General features: G+C 51.6%; 10 protein-coding genes across 10 annotated transcripts; 5 read left to right on the top strand and 5 right to left on the bottom strand.

Annotated features, from left to right (window-relative positions):
* On the bottom strand, positions 1–522 carry PtrM4_110880 (uncharacterized protein; the record flags this gene model as incomplete). Its single annotated transcript, XM_001935682.1, has 2 exons — positions 1–207; positions 307–522. 2 exons carry the CDS (start codon positions 520–522, stop codon positions 1–3), a joined length of 423 nt encoding a protein of 140 aa, XP_001935717.1.
* Positions 523–1674: 1152 nt separating this feature from the next.
* Positions 1675–4237, bottom strand: PtrM4_110870 (ferric reductase; the record flags this gene model as incomplete). Its single annotated transcript, XM_001935683.2, has 2 exons — positions 1675–3260; positions 3310–4237. The coding sequence occupies 2 exons, from the start codon at positions 4235–4237 to the stop codon at positions 1675–1677; spliced, it is 2514 nt and encodes an 837-aa protein (XP_001935718.2).
* Positions 4238–7350: 3113 nt separating this feature from the next.
* Positions 7351–9142, bottom strand: PtrM4_110860 (AraJ, Arabinose efflux permease; the record flags this gene model as incomplete). Its single annotated transcript, XM_001935684.1, has 3 exons — positions 7351–8515; positions 8564–8923; positions 8976–9142. 3 exons carry the CDS (start codon positions 9140–9142, stop codon positions 7351–7353), a joined length of 1692 nt encoding a protein of 563 aa, XP_001935719.1.
* Positions 9143–10915: 1773 nt separating this feature from the next.
* On the top strand, positions 10916–11380 carry PtrM4_110850 (uncharacterized protein; the record flags this gene model as incomplete). Its single annotated transcript, XM_066107907.1, has 1 exon — positions 10916–11380. The coding sequence occupies one exon, from the start codon at positions 10916–10918 to the stop codon at positions 11378–11380; it is 465 nt and encodes a 154-aa protein (XP_065962356.1).
* Positions 11381–11535: 155 nt separating this feature from the next.
* On the bottom strand, positions 11536–13724 carry PtrM4_110840 (uncharacterized protein; the record flags this gene model as incomplete). The annotated part of the gene is made up of 5 exons (XM_066107906.1): positions 11536–11581; positions 11990–12260; positions 12287–12311; positions 12457–12960; positions 13467–13724. The coding sequence occupies 5 exons, from the start codon at positions 13722–13724 to the stop codon at positions 11536–11538; spliced, it is 1104 nt and encodes a 367-aa protein (XP_065962355.1).
* Positions 13725–14719: 995 nt separating this feature from the next.
* On the top strand, positions 14720–16687 carry PtrM4_110830 (Drf-FH1 multi-domain protein; the record flags this gene model as incomplete). Its single annotated transcript, XM_001935687.1, has 3 exons — positions 14720–14929; positions 14977–16606; positions 16659–16687. The coding sequence occupies 3 exons, from the start codon at positions 14720–14722 to the stop codon at positions 16685–16687; spliced, it is 1869 nt and encodes a 622-aa protein (XP_001935722.1).
* A 701-nt stretch (positions 16688–17388) lies between these two features.
* Positions 17389–19196, top strand: PtrM4_110820 (PrpD, protein involved in propionate catabolism; the record flags this gene model as incomplete). The annotated part of the gene is made up of 4 exons (XM_001935688.2): positions 17389–17661; positions 17716–18493; positions 18551–18735; positions 18783–19196. 4 exons carry the CDS (start codon positions 17389–17391, stop codon positions 19194–19196), a joined length of 1650 nt encoding a protein of 549 aa, XP_001935723.1.
* Positions 19197–20053: 857 nt separating this feature from the next.
* Positions 20054–21199, top strand: PtrM4_110810 (uncharacterized protein; the record flags this gene model as incomplete). The annotated part of the gene is made up of 5 exons (XM_001935689.2): positions 20054–20575; positions 20629–20717; positions 20774–20905; positions 20965–21022; positions 21074–21199. 5 exons carry the CDS (start codon positions 20054–20056, stop codon positions 21197–21199), a joined length of 927 nt encoding a protein of 308 aa, XP_001935724.2.
* Positions 21200–21809: 610 nt separating this feature from the next.
* On the top strand, positions 21810–21995 carry PtrM4_110800 (uncharacterized protein; the record flags this gene model as incomplete). The annotated part of the gene is made up of 1 exon (XM_066107905.1): positions 21810–21995. One exon carries the CDS (start codon positions 21810–21812, stop codon positions 21993–21995), a length of 186 nt encoding a protein of 61 aa, XP_065962354.1.
* Positions 21996–27224: 5229 nt separating this feature from the next.
* On the bottom strand, positions 27225–27597 carry PtrM4_110790 (uncharacterized protein; the record flags this gene model as incomplete). The annotated part of the gene is made up of 2 exons (XM_066107904.1): positions 27225–27344; positions 27400–27597. 2 exons carry the CDS (start codon positions 27595–27597, stop codon positions 27225–27227), a joined length of 318 nt encoding a protein of 105 aa, XP_065962353.1.
* Positions 27598–27807: the final 210 nt, after the last annotated feature.

Below are 27807 nucleotides of genomic sequence, written 5' to 3'. Positions count from 1 at the left end.
TCATATCCGGCGGTCGAGACGGTCGACGCGCGACTTGAAGCTCTTGACTATCTCTCCAATGCGACGCACCTTGTCGAATTCCACTTGAAGCTCGTCGATTTCGCGGAGGATGGCGCGGAAGCGGGCGATCTCGGCGTCGGCCATCTGCATGGCGTTGCCAGCGCGGTCGTACTGCACTTGGGTTGCTGTCTGTGTCTGCTGCGTGAGCTGGGTGGAGTGTTAGTCAGCATGTAAACACGATGCAATTCGTAGAGAAGGAGTTCTGGGGCGCAAGAGCAATACAAGAAACAAAACAGTTTCACTCACATACTGCCAGCGCTGCTGGATCGAGTACATCAGACGGTCAAAGTGGGCGCTGAGCGCCTGCAAGCTAGAAGGATCCAGGAGGAGACGGCCTTGGCTGGAGGCGTGAGAAGCAGCGCGGGAGGAATTGGAGCCTTGCTGGGAGGCGGCAATCTGCTGTTGGAGATATCTGCTCTCGCTCGAGTTGAGGCCCAGTTCAGACACTGGGATGGCGGACATGTGCACATAGTTATCTTAAGAACATGGTCGGTCGGAATTGTGCGCCCTGGCTCCAGCGTGTGCGACAATGGCCGATTGTTTGGGGCGTAGCAATGGTTACGAGCTGGCTACAAGTGCTGGGAAACGTTGCAACTGGGCTGCGTGGAGGAGGAAGCGGACGGGAATATGCACGCTGATGTGGTCTGGGATGGAAAGGGCGGATGAGGTCCGCCAAGCGGGCGACCTGGCTCCCAAAAAGCACTTCACCAATCCGCAAATCCAACCAGCTGCGAACGCCCATCTATCCCACACCCTCATTTCCCATTAGTCCGCTGCAGCCCTATGTACTGCCGTCCGAATCCGCCGGTACGCAGCCGCCGCCGGGTGATGCAGTTGCTGCACCTGAGAGATTTCGCGACGCAGCGCGTATCGCAATCAGCGAGCACGCCCATCAGACTGAGTATGGCGACTGTGACGTGATGCTGAACTGAACAAACAGCGCTGTGCGGCACAGCGCTGGAGTCTCCCATTCTGACACGGCACACTGACTCCGCACCCACACCCTCTTGACCGTCGTTGACAAGGATGCGTCGATTGTGCCGCGAGCTTCCTGGGTGAATGTCGACCCCACCAGCTCCAAGGGAGGGAGGGGTAGGGACTTCCTGGCCAGCTGTTGGCGAACCATATACAGAAGGTGACAACGACATGGACTCGGGATGGTCTGCTGTAGAGACCGGAACGCCTGCCTCAATTGCCGCGTTGCGGCATGTGTCGAATGTCACTCTACGTCCATGTCGTCTGGAGGCTTGAGGCGGGCGAGACAACTACCGAGGCACTTACTTAGGCAAACCTTCTTCATGTGGAACATGGCTGGCTAGGAGAGCAACCCGGCAGGAGAGCAACCCGACCAGGCTAACTCTCTTCACAATTCACTCATATGAAAGCCATGCACGGCTGTGATTCACAAAGTTGGGTATCAATTGTGGTAGTGCTACTGGCTAATATCACCTTGGATTCTACACCAAAGAAACGGACGGCCGGCCGACTGGCTTCGGTCGTCATATAGATACACAAATATGAAAGAAAAGAAAAAGGGGGTATATACACTAAGCCATCCAACGCTATGCACAAAAGAAGGAAATAAAAGGTCAGCTGTCCCGTCACCACCCACGCCTATAAAGCGTAGTTCTCGGCGTGGAGGAAGATCTCATCGCGCCCACTGTCACTCCACACACTGCTTTGTAGTTGTGCGATCGTCTCACTAACACTGATACGCATTGTGGGTGGTCCACAAACAAACACACATGTTCGCCGTCCAAAGTTCTTACTCAACCCCTTGAGTATGAATGGGATATCCGGTCGTCCGTACTCAGTGCTCCAGCCATTCTTCTTCTTGACGGCTGCAGGTAAAAACGCAAAGCGCATGAGGTTCTTCTGGAACTCGGTAGGTGTGGATGGGAAGCCAAAGTCGAAGGCACCCTCAGTTGGGTTGTGGACTACCTCTGGATTGACGGCGCCAGAGCCGGCCGACACAGCCTGTGAGATATCCAGCTGGAGGTTTCGCTCTTGGCGGCGGGCGGCAAGCCCGCGTGGGGCCGGCGAGATAAGATCGGGGTTCGCGCTGTGCGCTGACTCGGCCGATTCGCGCCCACTGTTGTAGCTGGCACGTGGTGGTGCGAGATGGCCCCTGTTGACGGGGACCATGTGCGCCTGTGGGAGCGCTGCGACGTGGTCTTCGTTCTCACGACGAAGCTCAGACTCCTTCTCTGGGTCACCTTGTGCTTCGTCGCGGATGAGAGCAGAGTGCCGTTTTGATGAGACGCCAGATAGGCGGTGTTCAGCAATATTCTGGAAAGCGTCATTTACTTTGTCATGAAAGTAGAGTGACACTGGACGAGTCGGTGTCTTTGCGCTAACCACACCGCCGCCCATGTTACGTTTGGCAGCAGTAATGTAGAATTGGCACTCTACTGTCTCGGGTGGTGCGTATTCACGACAGATGCGGAGCTCCTCCTTGAACCACTCCATGGTCTCAGGACGCTTCAGGGCCCAGATCACGTGGATCTTTCGTGTGACGGCTTTGCCATCGCGCATCTTTTTGATTAGTGAGAGCAGTTGCGAGACAATGGCAGTGATACCGCTGCCACCAGCGATCAAAACGACGTCATCGAAGGCTTCGATACGTCGCTGCATGCCCCCGTAAGGTCCATCGACAAAAGCACGGTATGTGTGCCACGGGCCATGGTCGAGCGCAGTGTTGAGGACCTTTCTGGTGAAGCCTCCGAAAGGTCGGAAGACCAGCACCATGTCTCGGTAGCCCTCGCCATACTCCGAGGGGAAGTCTTCGCTACATAACGAAGCAATGGTGAAGGGGTGGTTCTCGAATACTGAGATACCTGGCATACGTAGGTAGACGTACTGTCCAGGTCTCCACCGCATCCGCGTTGGGATGGTGATCTTGATAGCGTTCTCTGGCATGAGTGTTACGGCAGCTTCGTCGCCGATGAGCCACGAGAGTTGATTTGGGCGGGTCCAGTTGAGATAGAAGAGTCGCATAAAGTACGAGACGAGCCAGATGCCGACCGTAGCTAGAAGGTAGTTCCATGATGTCAGGTAGTTGTTGCAGTGCCAAAACATCATCCCGAGGAAGACGATGGCGACAGGCACGTGTACGGCTACGAAGAGTTCGTACATCCGGTGACGGAGAGGTGCAATGGAATGCACGCAGAGGAAGCATAGGGGAACTAATGCTGCAATACCTGGGGAATGTCAGTGCGAAAGATAGCAACTAGGGAATAACGTACATACCGGTACCGTAGATGTACATGCCGCCCTGTTGCTTGAACAGTTGCTGGAAAGCCCTATGTGCGCCCTTTTCCCAAACTGGAGTGACATAGAAAGGGACGGTATGCAGAATGCTCAGCACTAGGCAAATGTATGCCGCATATCTGTGCAGCACGTTCAACCGCTCATGGCTAATACCTGTCACCATAGAGATGAGGTTTGCCTTGGTTGCAAGCGCGACGATCCATGGCATCAAAGCTACTGCCATCATTCCCGAGCGAATAGCCAGAGGAGGTGAGCCGTAGGATATGCTGTCCCAGAATAGCGGCTGTGGAACAGTGCAGTAGAGAATGCCGAGTAGCAGAGCCAAGACCCCTATGACGATAATGGCCAGAGATGGGAACACGATCGGTCTCCATCCCTTTTTGATCGTAATTGGTCGCATAGGACGGTAGAAGATGAATCGGAAAAAGGCCACTGTGTTGTTGATTAGGCCCAGAGAAGAAACGCTGGACTGTTTTTTAGGCGCGACAGGTAGCGGGCCTTCGCGGGGAAAGAACTTCATGGTGGACTTGTCAGTATCAAGTACTGATAGCTCGTAATCTGTGGCAGGAGACGATGTCGTCGAGGACTGTAATACCTCTTCTTGATGCAATGCCGTTCGGATCTTGTCCGTAAATAGGTGGTAGTAGCGCATGAGCGCTGCGATAACCAACAGAGGTATGCAAAAGTAAACATATGCAAGCGCATATTTTCCGCTCTTGTTCCAAGGATCGACTGTGTTGGCTTCTATCAATCCAGGAGGGCCTGTTGAATTGAACGGTATGTTCACCCGTCGTAGTATCGTTGAGAGGGACTCTACGATTTCGCGTTCGGCGTGCGACACTACAGTGCCCAGTTGACCCATGGCCACACCCGTCCGCTCCACGAGAGCTTCCCGAATTGCCGGCATTTTCGAGTCGTCGAGTTCGGTGGCGCGTGATGTTTGGTGAAACACACTCCGTCCAGCAGAAGCCAGAACACAAAATGGAGGCGTCCTAGGCCAGCAGGTGATGATCTTGGGGCAGCGATCGCTTAAAGAACATCCGACGGGCCGTTTCTACATGGGTACGGTGTAGGATCGTTTATTGTGACAATGCGTTCGGGGGTGCAGCGGAATACGATCCGGGGTGGATGTTGTACGGTGGCGCAAGGATACGGTGTAGCGTAGATTTGACTGTAGCTCTTTACCAAACTGACGATAATGACGGCCGGTAATTATGTTGGTATACGGCACAGCAACAGAGAATGAGGTTAAGCAACGGCGGAATGGTGGTGACCAGAAACCGTGCGCAAGTGGCAGTCCGGTTGCTTAAGTCCCTTGGGCAGGTGGAGCGCGGGTGACTCGCAGGGAATGGAAGCCGTCGTATTGTGGCAGCAAATGGTAAATGATACTCTACCGCTCACCAGAAGCTGCGCTATTGGGCCAAGATGTGATATTGACTTGACGGGGGGTCCTAAAAGAGAAATGACGAACCGAAAGCGCTGTCACATTTGTGGGCTGCAGCAATACACACATCAAAACAGTAGGAGGCTTTTGCAGTCATCGCCGCAAATGCGCATCATGTAGGATCAGCGGTGACTGGCGAATAGTGGACCGACGAGGAAGCGGACCGGCCTTGATTATCCTTCTCATACGCGGGAGGCGCACTCGGGTGCGGCGGGCATTGCCACTGGATCGCTGGCCGTTGCTGACATGCTGTTCATGGCGAGACAACTCTGGAGTTGTTGCACAGCGTCGACTTTCGAAACTCTCTTCGTTACCGTTTTTTTGCCATCGGATGTGAGACATTCCAGCAACGTCGTAACATGCCAGGAAGACACCTCGTCATCGTAACACCGACTCTAGGGTTCCCGTCCTGTGGTAGCCCAGTTTCGCTTGGTGACCGACCTCACAATGGGGCCGGTCTTTCGTTCGCATGACCGATGGAGGACGAATTGAAGAGCCGGGACCCTGAAGCCCTTGCTTAAGGTACTTGCAGGCCATGCATGGGAAGACGAGATAGTGGAGCGGGGTGCGCTTGGGCTGCGAGGTCTTGACTGGGTGACGATTGAGGTTCTAAGCGCCGACCATCCACAACCAGACTAGCGTAAAGTCAAGCTTTCCGTGCTCCGCTGAGCATCCCACGCTGGTCCGTAGTTGGTTGAACAGCTTCATCTGACAATGCACACCGCGAGATGCACTACAGTACGAGTGTTGAACTCGGCCGGTCGATTGACAAGTTTTTGGTAAGAGTTGGCAGCGGGTCCGATCGAATCCTGTGGCTTGGCCCGTCTTCCTCCCCATATCTACCTATGACAGGCACGAATTGACCCCTCCACGATGGAGTCCTCGATTCTGTTCTCAGATTCGCCGGAGAAGGAGGATATGATCACAGTCCGGCATCAATACCATGCATTCATCCTTGACGAAGACAATACCCGTGATACAGTCATCACCTCAAAATCAAACAGCTTCACCCTGCATGACCCTGATATCACATCAGCGACCCTATATTCGACCATTTTCAAACCTCTGTATACAGACGTCAAACACGTGCTCCACCACTGAGCAACCATTAGGCGCCCAACGACCCTCTCCGAGGCCGCCCCGCATGTCAACCCACAGGGCGGTGCGTAACCGCTAGCCCTACACCCCTCAGTGTACCCAATGTAATCCGATCCGGACAAGACATAACAAACTAAACTGCCGGATCTTCAGGCACCGTTCACCGTCCAGACTGCCTACGCGCTCAAGTTCGTGCAGAGTGGAATGGTGGCTGCAACTTTAATCGAACGTGTTGGGGTGTACCATGTAGCCTGGCCCAACGTCGTGGATGATGAACATATCGAGCGCTTGGATGATGTCGCGGGCGTTTCTATGGGCCCCGATGGCGCTTGAGCCGTTTTCGAGAATAGTGGCGATGTTGATCCTAGCGGGGGTGTATGGATATGTACCGTATGCAGTAGACCATCTGTGTTTTGGGTCAACCCAGCGCGTACAGTCCCGTACAACTACCAGGAACGTTTAGTCAACCATCATCCGATTATCCGACGAAGATTCAAAGCTTTCGCTGCCGGCAATGCCGGATAATGCTTCATTACAATCAAGCTCGCGGACAAGTCCGCTCGCTACCATGTGATGCATACCACAGACGCGCAGCTTTACGCTGATCTCACCGGCTAAACAGCGATTTTCATCCTGTATTTCTTATTTGGACCTTGCATCCGGCGGATCGCTTGAACGCGCCAGCGCCTGCGCCAGTTTACCCTATCTTACTTGCATTCAAATATTTTGAAACACCCACCAAATCAAATCGCACGGATGAAACGGGCCAACGCCGTGCAACGGCCTCGCGTATGCATGGTCATCTATATCCAGGCCTCTGGGTCTCTGACGAGCATCTGCTTGTGCTGCGTTGTAACACTCGCTAGGGTACTGGGGCAGTGTTCTTTGGGTCCTCTTCCAAGACTGAGGTCCGCAGTGTCACGGGCTATTCTGGGATGATGACGTCAATGAGATTTGATGAAGTCGCGAAGTAGGTGAAGGAAATTTATTCCCATTGTAAAGCCTGGTGAATTCTGTCAAGATCTGAAAATAGCATCGGCATGTCGGGCGTACGCAGTGTTCTTTGTCAGTTATATTCGGCTTACTATGACTTTCAGCTCCGTCTAGCGCATTAACGGCGGCAATACTCTGATATACCCGTGTACCATTATTAGATACTTGGGTAATACATGCGGAGCATTCGTCATACCGGGGTGGCTGGAGACAGAACGCCGATTTTGGGATTGGATATGCGTCTATACTTCGAGTTCCCATTGTCAGCTTCATGTATTGGATAGACACTGCTCTGTCAGCGCAGTTTCATACCGGTCAACAACCTCTTTCTATTTCAGGACGGTGCTCTTACACGGCAGTTCTTTCAAACACGTCTGACATCACCAAAGTAAGCATCTCCGAAGTCCTCACATAACGAAAACAGTTGGCTCTAGGAACGTCCATCAAACAACGGTATTCATTCATCACATTTCATACAACAAGGCCTAGATCTCCGCATGCGTCGCGATGCCCCATTTCTCAAGCAAGTTGTGCCTGTGCCAGTAGCTCCTGTAGCGCTTGCCCCAGAAGAAGAAAAGAGGCGTAGTAAGTATCATACCACCCGCGATGCCACCAAACGTGTTGAACACTACCGAAGGCCCGGAACTCGCGGTCCAGTCGTTGACGAAGTAGGAAAATCCGTAGAAGAGGAAGTTCTTGAACACCATGTTCATGATGAACATTTCGGAACTAAGGTGGCGGAAGGCGTCAAGCGCGTAGGAAGATACCGAGATACATGCGACGACAATGCCGAACAGATCCATGCCATGGAAAAAGGCAGTCAGGTAGAATGAGGAACCCTGTTCGGCGAAATGACCAAACAAGCATATTCCAATGACGATGGTAACAGAAAAGACCATGGCGAGGAGGCGGTATTCTGGCTCGTAGACGCCTTTGTTCTTCTTGGCACACCACTTGATCAAGGGATCCAATGTCACACCCACAAGAATGGAACCTAGAAGACCGCCAAGGAAGGGTCCGACAGAGAGATAGCCGACACCAGCTGTTGTGAGGAGGTATGGAGGAGCCATGAAGATCTGTGCCATGACGTACGATTGTGCGACGAAGAACGCAGTCAGACCTCCGGTTACTACGACCATCCAAAGAACAGCGAGGTTGAGACAGACGGCGAAAGGAGCGATGACAAGTTGAAAAAGGTTTTCGTCTGAGTGGGTTCCACTAAAGATGGCCAGACTCTGCAGATACGTCTTCTTCGGGGGGATCAGTCTTGTGCTGCTCGTAGTCTTTTCGACTTTGATCATATCGTCGCTATCCCTCATTTTCTCTGGATCATTACCATGTTTGTTCTCGAGAGCTGCCAGATCTGCCAAGTTATCGCTGGATAGCTCATCGATGTCGTACCGATGGTCGCGGTTGTAGTTGGTCTCCGGGACGAAGAAGAAGAGTAGGAGTACTTGGATCGCCGTGAAAGGAACCAGAATATGGAAGGTATAGCGCCATCCAAGGTTCGTTGCGATGGGTCCGACAATTACGGCGGAGCCGTTAGAAGCAGCAGCCAGGATGAATTGGATGACTGTCATGTATGCACCGCGTTGGTGGACGAAGAAGAGATCGCCGATCATGGTAACCACGAGTGATTCGAAAGCAGAGCTACAATGAGTCAGCATAGGCGAGGAGATGGATCAGAGCTACACATACACCGAACCTCCTTGGATGATGCGCCCAGCCATAAGTCCCTCGTAGCTATTTGCGGCACTCCCAATAACAGTACCGAGAAGACCGAAAAGCGAAGCGATTATTAGCTGCGGGCGTTTCCCGTATTTTCGAGATAATGCATTGACTATTGGGCCGACACCTCCAGTCACGAGGAGCATGTATCCGGATATCTTTGTAATGGTTGAGACGGGCTTGTTGTAGTCTTTTGCGATGACGACGAGGGCAGGCGACAGAAGAGGGGAGAGCACGGCAGCATAAAGTATAGAGCCGTATGCGACGATGGCCGTGATGACCAACTTCTGGGTATAGGACCAGTTTAATGGATCATTTGGATCTTCGGATCTGCTTTGTGTAAGTCCCATCCGAGATGCGGTGCTACTCGTGGAAAACCTACGGTTGGGGAATTAAGATGATCTCTGCATCTTTACCAGTACCGCGCTTCAAGCGCTCTGGTGGTACTGTCCCATCAGGAACTGTCAAAGGATTCTGTTCCTCGCTGAGAACGACCGTTGCAGGGACGTGCGCGAGGTGCTTGTCTTCAAGGATACCGAGGAAACCCATAGTGGTAATTATACCTCAACTTTGTGAGCTTAACAGGAGTAATGAGAAGGGAAAACAACAGAGGCAAGATGATGGATTTCAATGGAAGGGGAACCACTGAAGGATCTGAATCTCTGTAGTGCACAACACTCGTTATTAAAGTATAGAGATCAGCACTTCGGCAGGCACTGTTGATCTTTGCCGTACCTAATAGCCCGGGGTAGCATGCGCATACCAGGATTCGATGTCTAGAAACGTGGTTTCTGCAACCCCCGCACAAGCGTTCAAAACATGGACGTTTTGAAGGCCCCACCGCGTGCGCGGCAATTACCTGGGCTTCCGCTGCCAGCATTGGGGAATGCCCCGTCAAGAGGTGGGTTTCCAAGATGTGTGCGACCCATCTTGTGTATGACAGCTGCAGGGCAGCAGCAGCTAATATATGTGCAGACCAAGCGGTTTTAGCCTGATTACACAGTCAGACTGTGACTATTAAATGCTGTGACTCCTATCATTTGAACCTGAACACGGCGTAAGAGCATTCTGCACTGTATATTCGCTGCGTACCTTTCGTATGAGTTTGGAAGGATTGCAAAGGTACCCGTTCTGCGGAGACAGGCGCTAGTACCCCGCACTTGGGCCTAGCCCCACAGTTTGACAACTAGCGGATGAAACACTCTAGCCGAGCTGGTCCGCCCATATGCCACAAGTCCAAGTGCCACGCCTTGTACCTCCCCGTGGACCGCGTCACGCGGTGGGAACTTTCACAGGCGGTCAGTGCAATACGAATCTCCGTATAGCTCCGTGGGGCACATATCAAATTGTGGCTGGCCGCTACCTAACAGCTAACACTCAACCTGGGAGTCGCTTCACTGTCCATACTCCACGCTGTTGCCATTAAGCAGTCTTCTGTTTGTCACATGGACACTCTTGTCCAAGCCTCCTCGATAGAAGACCACTCGCACTTCCTAGAGACTTGACCCCCACTGAAGGCCCTTCACAATAAACTTTCGCGCCATGTCGGTGCTTCATTGCCCTGCATTGCTCTCGCGAAACCTTCCCTGCTATAGAATCGTCTATAATATCCTGAAGGGCAATTTTTGATGATCTCCCGAGCTATAACGTCGCAGGATATGATTGCGGTCGTATCTTCGGTCGCGATAGATTGCGACGAGCCGAAAATTCCTTGGTGCTAAAACTCCGGTGCCTTCGGTGCAACTCGACGGCCAGTATAAGGCCGCTGGCATCAGGAACTGGTGAAACACAAAGCGCATCGAAAACTACTCAACAACTTCAACATCGAATCTCAGATCTGCGATATCATACACACCCTGCATCGGCATTTGAAAACGGTTGTGAATACGCAAGCAGCTGTAACCGGGCTCTTGGAAGGGGATTAACTGACAATCGTGGATATAGTAATCTTGGAGAATACAGTACGATTGCCAGTAACATTTCTACTACAGACCATATTTTCCTTAGAGATCGCGAACGAGGTAGGAATTGCGCTTCGGAAACTTCACCTAAGCTCGAGGTAGACAAAGAAGAACCAATGTTCACCCTAAATCCCTACTGACATTGTTTCTCCTCTCTATTTGACTTCGAAATTTTCTATGGTAGCGATGCTAGCTTCGACGAATCACATAGGGGTAGGCGCAACAACTTCCATGGTTCGCCATTTTGTATACTGGCGAACCATGGTTCGCAGAGGCAACCTTTACAACGGGGTTTCCAGCTTCCTCTACATATATTCTTAAAAAACAGATGCAAGCAAGTAGAATCACCATCTTTCTCACCATGTCCAGCTCATCATCCACAGCTACCGCATGTGCGCAAGTGCTCGCAAACACCTCACCAGCAGACCAGTACAACCACCTCCGCTATCTCATCCTAGAGATCCTAGCATCAACCTACAACGTCGACAAACCCACCCTCCGCGCCACACTAACCTGGAAACCCCGAGAAAGTGAAGCATCTCTCCCCCCAGAAGACCTCCAAACCCATCTCGACCAACTCTCATCCCTCGTCGCAGACACACGGCGTAAGCAGAATCTGCACGAATACACATCGGTGGAGCCTCGGACATGGACTTCGCTTTACGCCTTGATTACTAAACCTTCGTACAGAATCGACGACGATATGTCATACCTGCTTGATCTATTCGAGTCCTACGCACGCAACCGTGACGATCTGGCTAGACGGTATCGGCCTACTCCTGTTACTTGGTATGCGCCTAGTACATGGTTTGGCGTGATGAACTAGCGCGTCGCGGCGAAATGCCTTATCTCGGACGAACATGTTGTCATGTGTATCTCACGTGATAAAGAGGCACGCGATGTCTTCCGTAAAGGCATACATCGGGCTGGCCGTAAGTATATCCGTGAATGGGATTTAGCTACGTTACTTTATGGGGGCTTTTATACGACAGATTTTGCGAGGGATTTGTGGCGTGATGTTGAGAGGCTGGTTGGGAGGCTGAGGACGGATGGGAGGAGGAGGAGGATGGATATTGTGAGGGGGGGGGGTGTGGGGAATTTGGAAGAGGAGTGGGGGTATGAGTATGTGGATGGTTAATTTGGAAGATAGGTTTGTTTGGGGAGGTTTGAGGTACACGACGTTCACTGAGTCAATGCGGCCGTGTAGTCGGCAAGCGGAATTAAAGTTTAATGATAATGAAAGGAGTGAATACATCCTATAATACAAAAACCCACACGCACTCAAAGAATTCCTCAAAACCTGCGTGCCCTACCCTCTTTAAACGCACTCGGATCATACAGCAACATATCCCTAACATCCGCCAACGTAAACCCCTTATTTCTCTCAACACACGCTTGTAAACAATGCAAAATCTTCCTCGGCCACACCACATACCGCGACCACTCTCCATCCCCCTCGTCTTCGTCAACAGCCGCGATGATCTTAACAAACCACTCCACAACAGCCTTTGTAGGCGTCCTCAACGCATTCTTGGGCACGGACAATGGTGATAAGACGAACCGTATGGCGCAGAAATGTGCCAGGACAATGTTGCCGAGTTGGTTTGTTGGATCGAAGACGTGGACGAGGGCGTTGTGTGGCCAAGTAGAGAAGATGGTTAGGATGGCCGTGAAGGCTATGAATGACGGTATGGGGTTTGGTGCGCCTGGAGGTGGTGTAGTGATGGCAGACCAGTCGATGTGTTGGAAGGTGGAATCTTGGTTCATCGGCAATAGTGGGTTAGTGAAGGCGAGCAAGTCTAAAGAACATGTCGTTGTTGTTGTTGGTGATGTAGATTGTGATAGCGTCGTTGCTTCTGTGAGGCCGGGTGTTGGGAGTGTATTGTCATTTCCTGAATCCACAGTGTCTGAAGACAGCAGATGTCGGAGCGTTTGCACGAGTTGGCCAACTAGTGCTTTTTCCATGTCGTGCACATCAGGTCCGGCCATTAGGTCTGAGAAGTCCCGTAGAGATAGTAGAGCCTCGCGGATAAGCCCCTGGTCTATCTCCGGGAAGTTCCGAAATGTCATGTCCATGCCTATAAAGTCCAGGCTTCTACGTCCGGCGAGGAAGCCACCGTTTCCCGAGCTTACGATGAACTGGGAGAGAACTGAGCATCCTCTGAGGGAGAGAAAGTGTTCCAGGAAGCCGTCTTCCATGTAACTAGATTGGAAGGATAGGAGATAAGATGCAGCAAGCATCACATGGGACTCCTCGGCAGTGGTGGGCCATCTTGAAAAGGCATCCTCAAGCCCAACAATGGCTTTCTGTCGGTGTTGCAATGCTAGGCTGGTCTTTGGGTTGTCGACTTGGACCGCAAGGTGGGACCCGGCTAGGGCGAGCATGGCGTCCATCAGATACGGGTACTGAGCAGTCAGTGACAGTGTTCACTGCGGTTTGTAAAATCATTTTTTCTGGTAAAGTATCAAGTACGCAGCGCTGTTGCTGATGCATATCTTACGTGTTCAAGTACAATCCCGATATTATGAAAAAATGTACTTACTTGATGGCTTATTTTGGGTACGTCTCTAGTCCATATCTCCTCAAAGTCGTGCGGAATGCAGGGGTATGCAGAAATGAGATAGTGATGGAACAGCTGCATATCATCTGCGCTATAAACGGTAGGCGTGTCCACTAACTTGACAACTTGGTAAGGACTTGGCATTACTAGACTCACGTGGTCCTGGTGGGCATATTTGAATACATCCGGGTATGTGCAGATGTCTGTCACAATTAGCATAAACGCCAGTAACGTCTGGCATGATGCTCACATCCACGCTTATCGCAATTTGCACACGAGGGCCATGTTTCCTGACACTGAAAGATTTCAACAGAGGTTCAAATATCGAATATCAGGGCGAGGAAGACCTACCTTGATCTTTCGTTTCTTACAAGTAAGGCAGCCAAGGCGGCTTTTGGTATGGCCGCGTCTCTGTCGTAAGGCACTCAATGTCGTAGGATCCCCGCTCGATGCAGTAACGCTCTGTGGCTGTGTCTGTTCTTCCGATGATACATGTTCTTCAGCTCTTGATACTTTTGGAGACTTTCTGGTGGATCTGAACGGAGGACTCTCTTCGAGAAAGTCACCAATCGGACCTAGCGCCATATAGCCCTCGAACAAGTCGTCCATGATGATCTAGTCGTAGGCACTAGAATGTAGGCTAGAAACGACGTCTTCGATGTTTCCATACCGATTCAGAATATCTCGTCCGTCGTACAAGTCTACTGTGTCTTCAAAGGGTCATTGTTGGAGGCCTTACAGCCGGAGAGGTCAGCGTCAGTGGCGTCGAATGATAGGATGACGGGAATAGCTCTAGGCACCAACAATAAGCCTTGTACATTGCGCCATCTCTCTACTCATGAGCCTCGGAAAAGGCGGGAATAACGCTGTAGTCAATTGGATTAGAAGAAGAGACACGTGATGTCACTGAAGACATATGGGGCCACTTGTTGTACACTAGTAAGCTACGTCATACACATCAAAGCATGGATATCCTAGTACTGCAATGGGAACTGATGACATTCAGATGCTTTTTGCATGGTTCCCAGGGTCTAATGCACGTGATGAAGGAGCCGCGAAGAGATTGTAGCCCAGTATTTAATGTTGGGTTGGGAGACTTGGGTATGGGGAGCTGTTGGGTGTCGCGTGTGCCATATGAGAGTCGAAGCGAACGGTCGTAAGGAGTACAAGCTATGTCAAGATGCGATGCTCAATCCATCACTGTAGCCATGGCATATGCTAGGTCGTATCATTTTGTCGGAGAGAGTGACTGCGCGACATAGATGAAGCGTTGGATGGGTTCTTAGCGGTTCGGTAGGTTTCCGCCCGGTCGGGATGCCTGTTAGCCGCATCAGCCATCCGGTCTGACGTCTCCCATCCACAACACCACCATTATCCTTAACAAGACCGTGGCAATAGACACGCGGCCTGCCACTTTCCCCTGCTACACGTTGCCTCGCCTTGCGCGGCGCCTGCAACGTGATTGCAGTTCATGTGCTGCCTAACCACTTGGTGAGGAGCACGCCCCCACTGAGCTGGATAAGCCAAAGCCCAACGGCTGCCCTCGATCACACCGTCAACTTCAACACCACCATTACTAGCTCGAGTCGGCGAAGCACGCAACCATGCCGTCGATTCTCTCAGATGAGGATAAGCAGATGGTGAAGCGCACCGTGCCCAAGACGGGAAACAAGATCCACGCCGTCGCCGTCGCAAAGTTGTACGTTGCCTACCCCGACCGTCAGCGATGGACCTACACCGGACTGCAGGGCGCCGTGGTGCTCGCGAATGATCTCGTTGGAAACACGTTTTGGCTCAAGATGGTGGATATTTCGGTAGGTGGGACCAGAGCTATCCGAGTATGAGAGACTGACGGATACAGCCCCAAAGTCGAGGTGTCATATGGGATCAGGAGATCTACGACACATTCTCCTACAACCAGGATCGCGTCTTCTTCCACACCTTCGAGCTCGAGGAATGTCTAGCAGGTCTATCCTTTGCCGACGAAAAGGAGGCCAAGACGTTCAAGAAGAAGCTCGACGACCGCGAAAAGAACGCGCACAAGAACACCAAGAACAAGCCATTCAGCGCAACAGCAGGAACTCGTGCGCCCACGTCCAACGGCAAGAGCGGCGGCCATGGTCATGGTCTGTTGGGAGGCATTTTTGGACACCGCAATTCCACAGCATCAGGCCCACCGCCAGCTTCCATGATCCCTCATACCACAGTCACGTCGCCCGTGCAAAGCAGCCATTCCAATGCTACGAGTGCGCGAAGCTCTGCGATTGATACTACGGATCCGTCATGGCAACCCCTTCTCAAGGAGCTGCTGGCTATGGGCATTACAGAAGATCAAATCGAGGAAAATGCCGACTTTATCAAATTATACATCGAGCAGCGCAAGTCGGAGGAGAAGCTCAAGGAAGAGAATAACCGCAAATCTAGAGCTCCTCCGCCTCCCCCACCCAGCGCGCTTAGCCCTCAACATACGGGCAGTACTACGACGTCGCGACGAGGACCTCCACCAGCACCCCCGCCAGCGCGACGAACAAGGACTGATGGACTCAACCGGAACTCTTCAGGAAGCCCAGCGCCGCCTTCTCCGCCACGAGAAGCTACACCTCCACCAGGGCCACCGAAGCCAGTCTTCAGAGCGCCCCCTCCCATCGCAGAAGCAGGAAAGTTTGCAAACCAACCGACAAGCAGAGCGCGAGCTTCATCCAATACAGCGAATCCAGGGCCACCGCCTCCACCACGACCGCCGAAGACACCCGTACCAGATGAGGAGAGGTCAGGAGGAAGCAGATTTGGGGTGCCTCCACCCTTTACAGGCAATCGTGTCCCCTCGGGCGCACCACCACCACCTCCCAGTCGAGGCCCAGTACCACCGCCTCCGCCAGCGAGAGATATGCCGTCAGCACCTCCTCCACCACTTCCTCCTGCGCACAACATTCCGCCGCCTCCTCCACTGCCTCCGTCTTCGTCTCGTCCTGCACCAATTCCGCCGCCTCTACCTCCAACAAGCAATGTTGCGCCTCCTCCTCCTCCTCCACCGCCGCCGCCACCACCGCCGTCGATGCCCGGACGATCGATCCCACCACCTCCCCCGATGCCGAACAGCGGAGCACCGCCACCTCCGCCCATGCCCAGCAGCGGAGCGCCCCCGCCACCGCCTATGCCAAACAGTGGCGCACCTCCGCCACCGCCACCGCCAATGCCTCCTTCCTCTGGACCCCCTGCACCACCGCCGCCTCCGCCACCCGGTGGCGCACCGGCACCGCTACCCAAGGTACCAGCAGTACGAGATGGCCTTTTAGCAGATATTCGAGGTGGAGCACGATTGAAGAAGGTTTCGGATCAGGAAAAGAAGGACCGCAGTGCGGCAGCAGTTCCCGGCAAAGAACCCGCTGCAGGGTCTTCTGGAGGAGCCGCAGCCGCGCCTGGAGATGCTGGCTTGGCTGGGGCATTGGCTAGTGCCCTAGCGGCGCGGAAGAGTAAAGTTAGTCACAGTGGTAAGTTCGCTTTCGCATTGCTCAAGTTGATTCTATACTAATACATCTGTAGACGATGAGTCGGATAAGGATGACTGGTAGATGAAACCACTAAGAGTTTCAGAGCAAATCCAACCCAAAAAGACGAGTCAAGAGTGGCTTGCTTCGTGACTCAGTCACGGAGAAAGTCCGGGTAGAGAGGAGATGGTAGGAAGAGGGACAGGAATAGTAGCAAAAGGTCCACTTTGGCTATCTATTCGGTGTGATAGTGTGGTAGTTGATAGCAAGAATGATATATATATATTCTTCATGTTTCAAGACTTTTAGTGTCCTAAAAGTCAAATTTGTGCATGGCCAGGACATGGTATTTTGAAAAGGGCTCCGGGGACTACCGAAGCTGAAGGCTGTACCCGTGACAATGCGGGGTAGGGATCATGTCTGTATTGCGAGTAGCATACCCGTCTGGATGCGGAATGCGGGCAGGTGTCTTCGATTGCCGTAGTGATGACAATCAATGATGCACACGTTCAATGCCAGAATTGCAAACATGAAAACAGTGAGAATAGATCGTGAAGCCTGATCTGCCAACGCTACGAGGGAAGAAGCAGTGCGGCATACGGATATGCACAGCCTCGGTTGACGACGGCGTACCCTTCGCCCCGAATTTTGCAAGCCGAGGGCAGCTCAGCATCAACTCTGAACTTTATCAAAGGCCATCAATCTCTTCAAAAGCGCGTAGTACGACTGCCCCTTTTCTTCAGAGCTGCTTAGACGTCGTCCGGCGCGACAGAAGCTAATCAACTATGTCGGCCTTCAGTCGTAATCTGTGCAGCACCGCGTCACGAAACCTCCGCTCGCGGTCCTCCATCCTAGCCAAAGCTACAAGGCCAATTGCTCTGCAGACAACTCCCTCTACTACTCCCTTTGTCTCCCGAAGTGTAGCAGCACCAGCCTTCTCCACCATGGCCGCCCTCAAGAGCTCCGTCGCACAGACGCTGAGCAAGCGCGAGTACGACCCCGAGATCAAGGACATGGCGAACTATATCCATAACACGCCCATTGATTCCGAGCTTGCGGTAGGGTCAATTAGCCGCTTACTAGAGAATCGAAGCTAATAAAGCTCCATATAGTACGACACTGCTCGCTGGGTCTTCGTCGACACTCTGGGCTGCGGTCTTGAAGGTCTGCGATTCGAGCAGTGCAGGAAGATTCTTGGTCCCGTTGTGGAAGGCACAACCGTTCCCAACGGTACCAAGGTGCCGGGCACAAACTACCAGCTCGATCCCGTAAACGGTGCCTTCAACATTGGTGCTATGATTCGATGGCTTGACTTCAACGACTGCTGGCTAGCTGCCGAGTGGGGCCACCCCTCTGACAACTTGGGAGCCATCCTCGCAACTGCCGACTGGATCACACGAACAAACAAAGCTGGAGGAAACCTCGGCAATGGAAAAATCTTCAAGGTCAGAGACATATTGGAAGCCATGATCAGGGCACACGAAATTCAGGGATGCATGGCCCTTGAGAACTCGTTCAACAAGGTCGGTCTGGACCATGTCATTCTGGTCAAGCTTGCGTCGACAGCTGTCGTTTCCAAGATGATGGGACTCAGCGAGTCACAAACGCGTGATGCCATCTCTCAGGCCTTTGTTGATGGCCAGTCCATGCGCACTTACCGCCACTCGCCCAACACCATGTCGCGCAAGTCCTGGGCTGCCGGTGATGCTTGCCAGACCGCTGTGAACCTCGTGCTCAAGGTCATGAAGGGCGAACAAGGTCTGCCTACCGTTCTGTCAGCTCCTACTTGGGGCTTCTACGACGTCAACTTTGGTGGCAAGCCTTTCCAGTTCCAGAGAGGGTATGGCAGCTACGTCATGGAGAACGTGCTGTTCAAAGTCTCGTATCCTGGTGAGTTACACGCGAGTTTGTATTCCAATACTATACTGCATACTGACCCCCCCTAAGCTGAGTTCCACTCCCAGACCGCAGTCGAAGCTGCCCAACGCCTGAACAAGAAGCTGAAGGCGATGGGCAAGAGCGCCAAAGATATTGAAAGCGTCGTAAACCGAACCCACGAGGCCTGCATTCGTATCATCGATAAGCAGTTCAAGCCCATGGAAAACTTTGCTGATCGTGATCACTGTGTTCAAGTAAGGTTGCCCCTCATGATACACCGATCGCGCTAACGTTGTGGTAGTACATGGTCTCCACCATGTTTGTTTTCAACCGCCTTGAAGCCACCGACTACCCAGATGATAGCGAAGCTGCCACTTCGGAACTTGTCGAGTCTCTCCGTCAGCGCATCAGCTGCGTAGAAGACCCACAGTTTACCAAGGACTACCATGACCCAGAGAAGCGAACCATCTCTAATGCACTCACGGTAACGCTCAAGGACGGCACTGTCTTGGATGAGGAGGTTGTTGAAGCTCCTCTTGGCCATCGTCTGAGGCGTGAAGAAGCTAAGCCTGAGATTCTCGCAAAGTACAAGAGGCACCTCGGCCCGCACTTCCCGGCAGAGCACGTGGACAAGCTGGTCGCGTTGGCCCAAGACAGCAAATCGCTCGATAACATGGACATTGACGAATACGTTGATCTGTATGTGAAGAACTAGAAATTAAGCTTCGGACCCGCAGTCCTAGGTAGATTAACAAGTTTCGCCATGGATGTCTTGCCAAGCTAGTCATATCGTGTTTTCGCTAACGCACCTGCGCTAGGTGCATTTGCGTCGAACCTTCTGTGCTTCTATATATGTACTTTATTTATACCCCTGTCACTTTCCCGAACAGTCAATTTTCGACATCACACCGAACCGCTGCACTGACCGTGTAGTATAGTTTACAATATCCCGGCCACGTCGCGTGATCCTAGCCTACCGACATGTCTGTACCACCCTAATATCACGCGCGTTATGACGACGCTGTCGACCCTCCGGATGGGCTAAGCTCCGGCTGACAGCGACCGCAGATCAATCTTGAAGCTAGAGGCATGCATTGCGGGCCCAAGATCGAGGGCTAACTACCGAAATGGGGCGTAGAGAGTCCCCACGTTGCTCTCTTGGTCCCCACGGTGGATCCTCTGCGACCTGAGTACGCAGACGAACGCGCCGGCCGGCCGCTGGCTCGACCGGAACGAGGTTGGCTGAAGCGCGCGGAGGCTTGTTTCCAAGACTACGTATCCGCGTAGGGCTGTTTTGGCTTCGTTGGCTGCGGAAATTGGTACCGGCATCCCAGAATGCGGGTGGGTATCGTTGCAGGACTGATGGGATGATGACCTGACACTGGGCCCGTACCTGGATAAGTACCAACTCCATGCCCTCTCAGTCTAGCCTGGCATCATTATCAATCACTTTCACTTTGTCACTTTGTGCCTATCCAATCTCTGGCTGAAGTCGCCCTCCGTTATCACCCCTGCCTTGTCGTGCCGCCAACGCACTTTCGGATTATGGTATCGTGGCCGCATACCAGCACCATGTCAGAGACACCAAGGAGCCACTATTCTGGTTGCAGCACTCTTAACTCGTTGGATGCTGCAGAGAAAGGCATCTACGACAGTTCAGTCGACTTGCCTGCCCCCGGATTCGTATATCTCGAACAAAAGGGTTCATTAGTTCCAGCTGCCTCACCCGTCCATCAAGGCATAACACCATGCACGAGTGTGTCAGAACTCTCGCTTGCGTTACCAGTTGTACACAAGCCTGCTGATACCGCCAAACTACCAAACTCGGTCGAGAAACCGATAGCAGCAAAACCAAAGAAGCCCGAGTACAGTCGATGGCTCCTATTCGATCTTTGGTTCAACACTTATCGGAAGTTCTTCGTAGTCGTCGTCTCACTCAACCTGACGGGTATCATCCTCGCCGGTCTCAATCGCTTCCCATACGCGGAGAATCATCTAGGTGCCTTGGTTCTGGGCAATATGCTCACCGCTGTCCTAGTGCGGAACGAGCTCTGGATGCGCTTGATGTACTTACTCGCCATATACGGGTTGGGCGTAGGTGCACCCGTCTCCTCAAACTTTCAGCCGTCACTGACACATCTTCAAAGTGGGCACCAGTGTGCGTGAAGCTTGCCGCGACCTCTGCTCTGCAGCACGTCGGTGGCATTCACTCGGGATGTGCTCTATCCGGCACTGCGTGAGTACCTCGTCTACAAACAGCAGTGATCGTCACCCCAGACTAACAGGTTCTAGATGGCTAGTCTACAAGATCGTCGATATCGTCCGATACCGAGGGATTCAACATCCCGCCGTGATCGCCACCGGCATCATTACGAATGTACTCTTCCTGATTTCAATCAGCAGTGCTTTTCCGTGGGTTCGCAAGTAAGTTGCACCGAGCCGAATATTGTTTTGCGTGACACCGATGCTAACGCTCGTGTCAGCACCCATCACAACGTATTCGAAAAACACCATCGATTTGTAGGATGGCTCGGCCTCGCTGTATGTATCCTAATCGCAATCTGCAATGGTAGCACTCTGACCTATTTGCAGATGACCTGGGTTTTTGTCGTCTTGGGCAATTGCTACGACGTAAAGCACGGCGTGTGGAGGTCAGATAGCCACAGTCTACTCAGCACGCAAGAGCTCTGGTTCGCCGTCTTCATGACCATCTTGTGAGTGAAACATCAGGAAGATACCCTCTGATAATAGCACTAACAAAGCTCGCAGTGTCCTCCTTCCTTGGGTTACACTCCGCGAAGTGCCAGTAGAGGTGGAGATCCCATCACCCAAGGTTGCAGTCTTGAAGTTTGAACGTGGCATGCAGCAAGGCCTCCTCGGGCGCATCAGCCGCACATCGGTCATGGAGTATCACGCGTTTGGTATCATCAGCGAGGGCCGCAACGCCACACACCACTATATGATCTGTGGTGTCCAGGGTGACTTCACCAAGGCTCTCGTATCCGATCCACCAAAGACCGTATGGACCCGCCAGCTCAAGTTCGGTACGTCCCCTCTCCCGCAGCGCAGTCCCTGCTACCTACTTCTATATTCGTCATCACAAAAAAAAGAATCAATAACTAACAAACCTGTCTCAGCTGGCGTTGGCCACGCATCAGCAATGTTCACACGAGGCATCCGTATCTGCACCGGCACCGGCATCGGCGCAGCTCTCTCAACATGTATCCAGTCTCCCAATTGGTTTCTCATCTGGATCGGGTCAGACCAGGAGCGCACCTTCGGCCCGACCGTCACAGGCCTCATCACCAAGCACATTGAGCCCGAGCGCATGATCCTATGGGACAGCAAGAAGCGCGGCGGCCGTCCCGACACTATGGAACTACTGCGCGACACCTGGAAGCGCTTCGGCGCAGAGGTTATTTTTATCACGAGCAATGCTCAAGGCAACGACGAGATGATGAGAGGTTGTAAGAAGGAGGGCATGCATGCTTTCGGCACTTTGTGGGACTTTTAGGATCGGAGCGTCGGATTTATGAGAGCGATGGTGTTTTGTGGGTTTGTGATTTGCGTTTTCTTTTGGCGCGTGCGAGGAAGCGACAATGATGATGACGACGTGCGTCGAACAACGGTCAGTTACACTAGATTTAGATTGCTTGGGAAAGAGCGAGGGAGAACTGGGGGGACGCTACGCCTTGGTAAGCCGACGCGGCTTTTCGTTCTTCTTTTGTTTAGTCACTAGGCGGGTCATGTTTGCGTATTTACACTTGGAGTTCTCACCGGCGATGGTGTTCTTGGCGTATAGAAAGGGTGTCTGGTCTGGACTTGTTTTCTTTTTTGTTCTGGCAGGGCGCCATTCTTGTTTACCTTTTTAGCGACATCTAGAACTTTTGTATTGGTACTTCCACTCCAGTCTTCGCAGATTGTAGTGGTTTATTAGCAGTAGTTAACCAAAATTACATACACTGACTATTTGCCCCTGACAACCTTTCTCACAACACATGCCTTGAGAACCAAGACCTCGCTACTGACCTCGTTACGACTGCTGTCGCTGCGTCTAATCCTTCCCGTTCTGGTCTCCAGAACGGGAAGCATGGAGGACAATCCCATGTCCATCCACGCGACGATACAACGCACTTCAAACTTAGATCCCCATACCCTTCATCCCTCGGGAAGGAATCGTGACGCAAAGAAGCGACAATCCCACGCTCTAAACTTAGATCTCCATACCCTGTCATCCCTTCATAAGACATCGTGACGCCCACATCGACAATCCCAACCTCACAAGTACCGAATACCAGTACCGAAACCATCAAGCATACATACTTACCTTTCGTACGTACCGGTAGATCAACAGTCCGTTAGACCCACACAATCTGGTAAATAGACCCGACCCACCCCGACCCTCCCTCCAGCATCCCGTTCTCACATCAGCCGCACGCTTGGCCTGTAAGTACCATCCCGAAACTCCATCCCTCGGCGCCGTTCGGGGAGGCGAGGGATGAAAACCTGGGAATTCAGCCTTGTCGCATCGGTTTCCCATTATCTTGATCGTCTTCTTGGGTCTCTTGGAAACCAATCAGCGCTGTCCGGTGTTCACCGGTCGTTGATGTCAGCATGGCGAAGGGAATTGTGAAACATAACTTACATTTCACTCATGATCGACCGTGGTTCATCCAGAATACTACCTTGGAACGCGACATCATGAGCCCAATAGCCGCTTTGTAAGAGTTTGAACAAGATAATCGACTGGTAGGTAATGGGTATATTGACAGTCTCGGAGTGGTTGCTATGTCCGATGGATGATCCGATGCGGTCATAGTGTTCATGATCGACTGGCGATCAAAGGAATCCCTAGTGTACCCGGAATGCTGCGGATAACTAACAGCAGATCGCCTGCCACGTTCATCTTGGTCCTCGCGTTCATTACAGTACTTGCTGACCTTGGTTGCTATCGGCATGTGTTTGCGAGGGAGGTCGGTCGCGTCCGTCGGTGAGGCGAAGTTTTCCAATCTGACCAAAATACGTGCTTATGCACGCTTTGTAGGTAGGTACCTCGGTACGGTACTTGCCAAAGTTTTATCGCAAGTGCCGAGGAGGCTGGTTGGCGATGCAGCGATCGCCGACGTTGAAAATAGATTAACACGGGTCCGGAGGCTCGGGCGCGGGTGGTGTCAGAGAGACACAGGCCTGTCCATCGTATCCAGGAAAGCATACCTGGGCATCGCTTACAACACTACTCAAATGACTCAGTGCGGCTCTATGACTCGTGGGGCGAACGTGCACACTACACATGGTGTGAGCGAAAGTTTGTAAGATACATGTGGTAATGGCGTCAAGTTGGTCTTGTGTGTGGCTGCATGCATGCATGTACCTAAAGTGTAATTGTGGCTGGAGCTTAGTGTGGTAGCAAAAACTTGGAACTCAGGCCTGAGGCAGCGTAGTCGGGCTGCAGTGCATCTTGTTTGTTTACATCATTGTATCGTTCGATGTGCAAAAGCAAAAGGCGGGTTGCATAAGGGAGGTGCGTGGCGGCGGATCCTTCGGGTACGTTCCCGTCCCACATGTTCAGAGAGACAGGTACTTACCGGTAATCAATTCCGAGGATGCGTCCCTTACTCCGCCTTGATCTACCTGCCAAACAGTAAGAAAAAGCAAAGCTCTACATGAATCTGTGCATGTGAGTCTCTCCTTCCTTTCAGCGACGCGTAGCCTGACGTCAAGTTCGTATCGAGGTCCACCAGTCTTTGGAGAAAGCCGTCTCCGTCCACGCCGTCGAGGTAAGACAAACTCGTCAACGTATGCGAGAGATAAGGAAATTACGGTTCTACCTCGTTGCCATTTTCCCTCAACCTTGCTGGGGTGAATCACATGCCTCGGTATAGCAGCTAGGTAGCATTGGAAGATTTTCACTTCTGTTTCCGGCATCTTTAACATGGATCCCGACGGAGGACTCAGTTCGGGAGAACGTGGAATCAGTTCGGAAAACCTGGGAGATCCTCATTATGGCGAGACATGCCTCTGGACAAGTAAAGCGGTCCAGGTATCACAGGCCATATCGACCGACCGCTGTTTACGAATGCACACCTACGGTAATCGGCATACAAGTCCAACGGGCTCAACCAAAGTCCGAGAAGCGAGCTGCAATTTGACATGTTGATGATCCTGCGGCCCTTCCGTGAATGCCGTCTGCACAGCCCGATATCTATTCGTCCTTCGTGTCGCTGATGGTGGTGTGAGCATCAGTGCATGCTGCATGTATTAGGATCGAGCACCGTGGCGAGACGGTTTAGGCATCCGCCGCGAAGAATAGCGTGGCCTTCGTGGCGTTTCGCTTATTAAGTGGGAGCCGGTGGTGGAGCTCAAGAGCGATCCTGCCAGACTCCGCAACAATCAATCGGATCGGCATGATTGATTCCTATCTAGGTTAAAGGCTGCCTAATAAAGTAACTCTTTAACCTATATAGGAATCAATCATGTCGATCGATTGATTGTTGCGGAGTCTGGATCCTGCTGATAGCAGTTCGATTGGAAAAGGGGTACTCTGGTTGACTGCTTGGGCAGCAACCTGGAATGAGACCTATCAGGTTCCGCTCTTGAGTGGATTGTTTTGATCCTGGAATATTGGAGCTATGCATGATATCACGTCTAGGTCGACCTCAGGTGTGAGTCAGGACTTTCTCTTGGTACCTAGGTACTCTGGAAGTCGAAAGGTAAGCCGTGTGTATAGCCTCCATGACGATATATCACACAGTGCGATAGATAAGCTTTGGAGCGTGAATCACGTAGGAGACCCCAAGGGTGCCTAAAGCTTTGGTCAACAGTATGTACTCCTCGCAAGTTAGATTATTGATAAGCATAAGGGGGCTATTGTTAGTAATTACGTCAAGTTCTCCTCAGAGTCTTGGTTGGCGTTACGCATTAAGATTCTCGCTGTTCTGGTAGCTAACTACCTCGCTGTGTCTCCGTTCACAAAGACATCGGAGGCAATTACAGAAGATGGTAGCTTTCGCCAGCACAATATGATAGCTGTAGTTTAAGCCTTCTCTAAAATCCTATCATATCCGGATACTCTAAAAGAATGAGCGGGGAGCCCCAGTGCATAGTAAGAGCAGAACAGTATTTCCTAGTTTAAACAGAAGCGGAGGATATCTAATGTGAAGGATCATCACAAGACAACCGAGAAGGAAATGCTTATTGAATCACGCCAGAAATTTTCTCAGGCACTCTTTCCTCACGTTTACTAACTAGTTGTTGGCAGCGATAGAACACCCGATAACATATCTCAGCTCGAAGTCTAGCCTTCTAGAAGAGCTATTCAAGATTTAGCTGGATGGTTTATGTCTCAGTTCATACGAGCCGAAGTGCTGCTCCATCTTTATCGCATAAGGTTCGGTCAAGCAAAGTTACGTCAACATATCTGTGTTTTGCGCCACAGGGCCTTTCTTTTAGTCCGCAGGCAGCCCAACCATAGGGTCTTACCTTACTACTCTGAACAGGATATTTCTTGTCTTGCGTACTGCCCTAAGTTATCTATTCAGATATATGTAGCCAATGTAACACCTATGCGAGACGTTATACAAGCTTAGCGTGTTGTAAAGAAGCTACTGCCTCCGGCAGACGATCGGTGGACGATTAGTGGTATTAGAATGACAGTTTGGGGTATGTAACGAGTGACCATATCAAAGTCATTACCTATAATCGTTTAGGAGCAGTAGTTTTAGGGGTTAATGTCATGATGCGGGCAACTACGCTATAGCACGAATTACCTCGCGCATGATATACTCTAGAGCTTGCGAGCTATCAAACAGTATGTTGAATACAGAATTAGGAGAAACTTTCAATATACCTAGATAAGGTAGAAATGCATATTGTTATCGGACAAAGTCTTCATGAGAAGTAGAGAATAAGAATAGGAACGGTCGTGAGACGACGACTTGGAGAAGACCAGTAAAAGTAAACAGCTTTTGCGAGGATAGATGCACTATGAAGACGTAGATCCAATTTTGTGTCAGTCGTGCCTTATGAATTACACAGCGCAATCTATAGCGGACAGATAGTATACTTCTAGCCTGCCTTCACCCCCCTTCTTTCCACTGTGCTAGTACCCGCTTATCACCCCTGACTGATTCCGTTCCGTCACTGCAGGTAGCAAGCAACTAATTTCACAACTCCGGCTCTCTTCTTGCGTTGCTTGTCGTCGGCAACATCGCATGCTCTGGCGAATGCGGCAAAAGATTCCTCTGTAACACAGCACATTTCCTACACGCACATAAGTTACTTCTAGAATATTTAATTTATAAGATAGACGTCTTACCCAGTCGTGAGTTTTACCTGCGCTGTTCTTCCCAGTTGAGGTTCCGCTGTTGTATTGTCCTCCAGCAGCCGTGCATTGATCTTGAATATGGGACCTGCCGTTGCATTTGACTGAAAATGCTTTACCAAGATCTACAACCTCTGCAAGCACTGATTAGCTTATCGCAGCGAGAAGGATTACGACGGCGGAGAAGAGCATATTTATAAGATAAGGTTGGATGAGTGGATGGGTGGTAGGGAAGGAAGCCGTCATCTTTTATATCAGGAGGCGATCAGACCACCAACTTATCAGATACTCCATCAGGCTACTAATTGATTATCACGGACCAAGCTGCAATAATCGGCCCTAATGGCACCGGCGTCGTCAAACGACATATTTTCATACAGGAGTTCTATCGAGCCTTCATGCCTGCCTGTTTCCGTTCCATCGCTATAGCCAGCAGGGACCAATTATCGCATATCCGGCTCTCTTCTTTCCTTCCCTGTCGTCAGCAACGTCGCATACTCTGGCAAATACTCCAACAGATCCCTCCGGAACACAGCACGAATCCTACACGCACATAAGTTACTTCTAGATTATTTGATTTATGAGATAGACGTCTTACCAAGCTACCTGTCCTTGAGCCTTGCCAGGTCTCTACGGGTATGCTGCGGAAATCTCCTCCAGCAGCCGTGCAATAATTAGGAACAGTTTTCCTGCCCTGGCATTCGACATTATATGCTTTATCAATCTCTACAACCTCTGCAAGCGTTGATTGGCTTATCGAAGCGAGAAGGAGTGCAAACGAGACAGAGAAGAGCATATTGATGATTGTGGTTGGGTGGTTGAGTGGTAAGGAAGGTGTGTGGCAAGCGTGCGTATTGACCTTAGACACCGTCATCTCTTATATTAGGGGGCTATCTAACCACTTTAAGCCACTACCACTAGGACTAACCTTCACCCAACCTATCAGATACTTGAACTTCCACAAGTGCTTATACCAACACGTCGAGTGGGTCGCCGACCGAATCGG

The sequence above is a fragment of the Pyrenophora tritici-repentis genome, chromosome 5, assembly GCF_003171515.1.
Source record: "Pyrenophora tritici-repentis strain M4 chromosome 5, whole genome shotgun sequence".
NCBI classification, from domain to species: domain Eukaryota; kingdom Fungi; phylum Ascomycota; class Dothideomycetes; order Pleosporales; family Pleosporaceae; genus Pyrenophora; species Pyrenophora tritici-repentis.
This window is presented reverse-complemented; position numbering and strand designations above follow the sequence as displayed.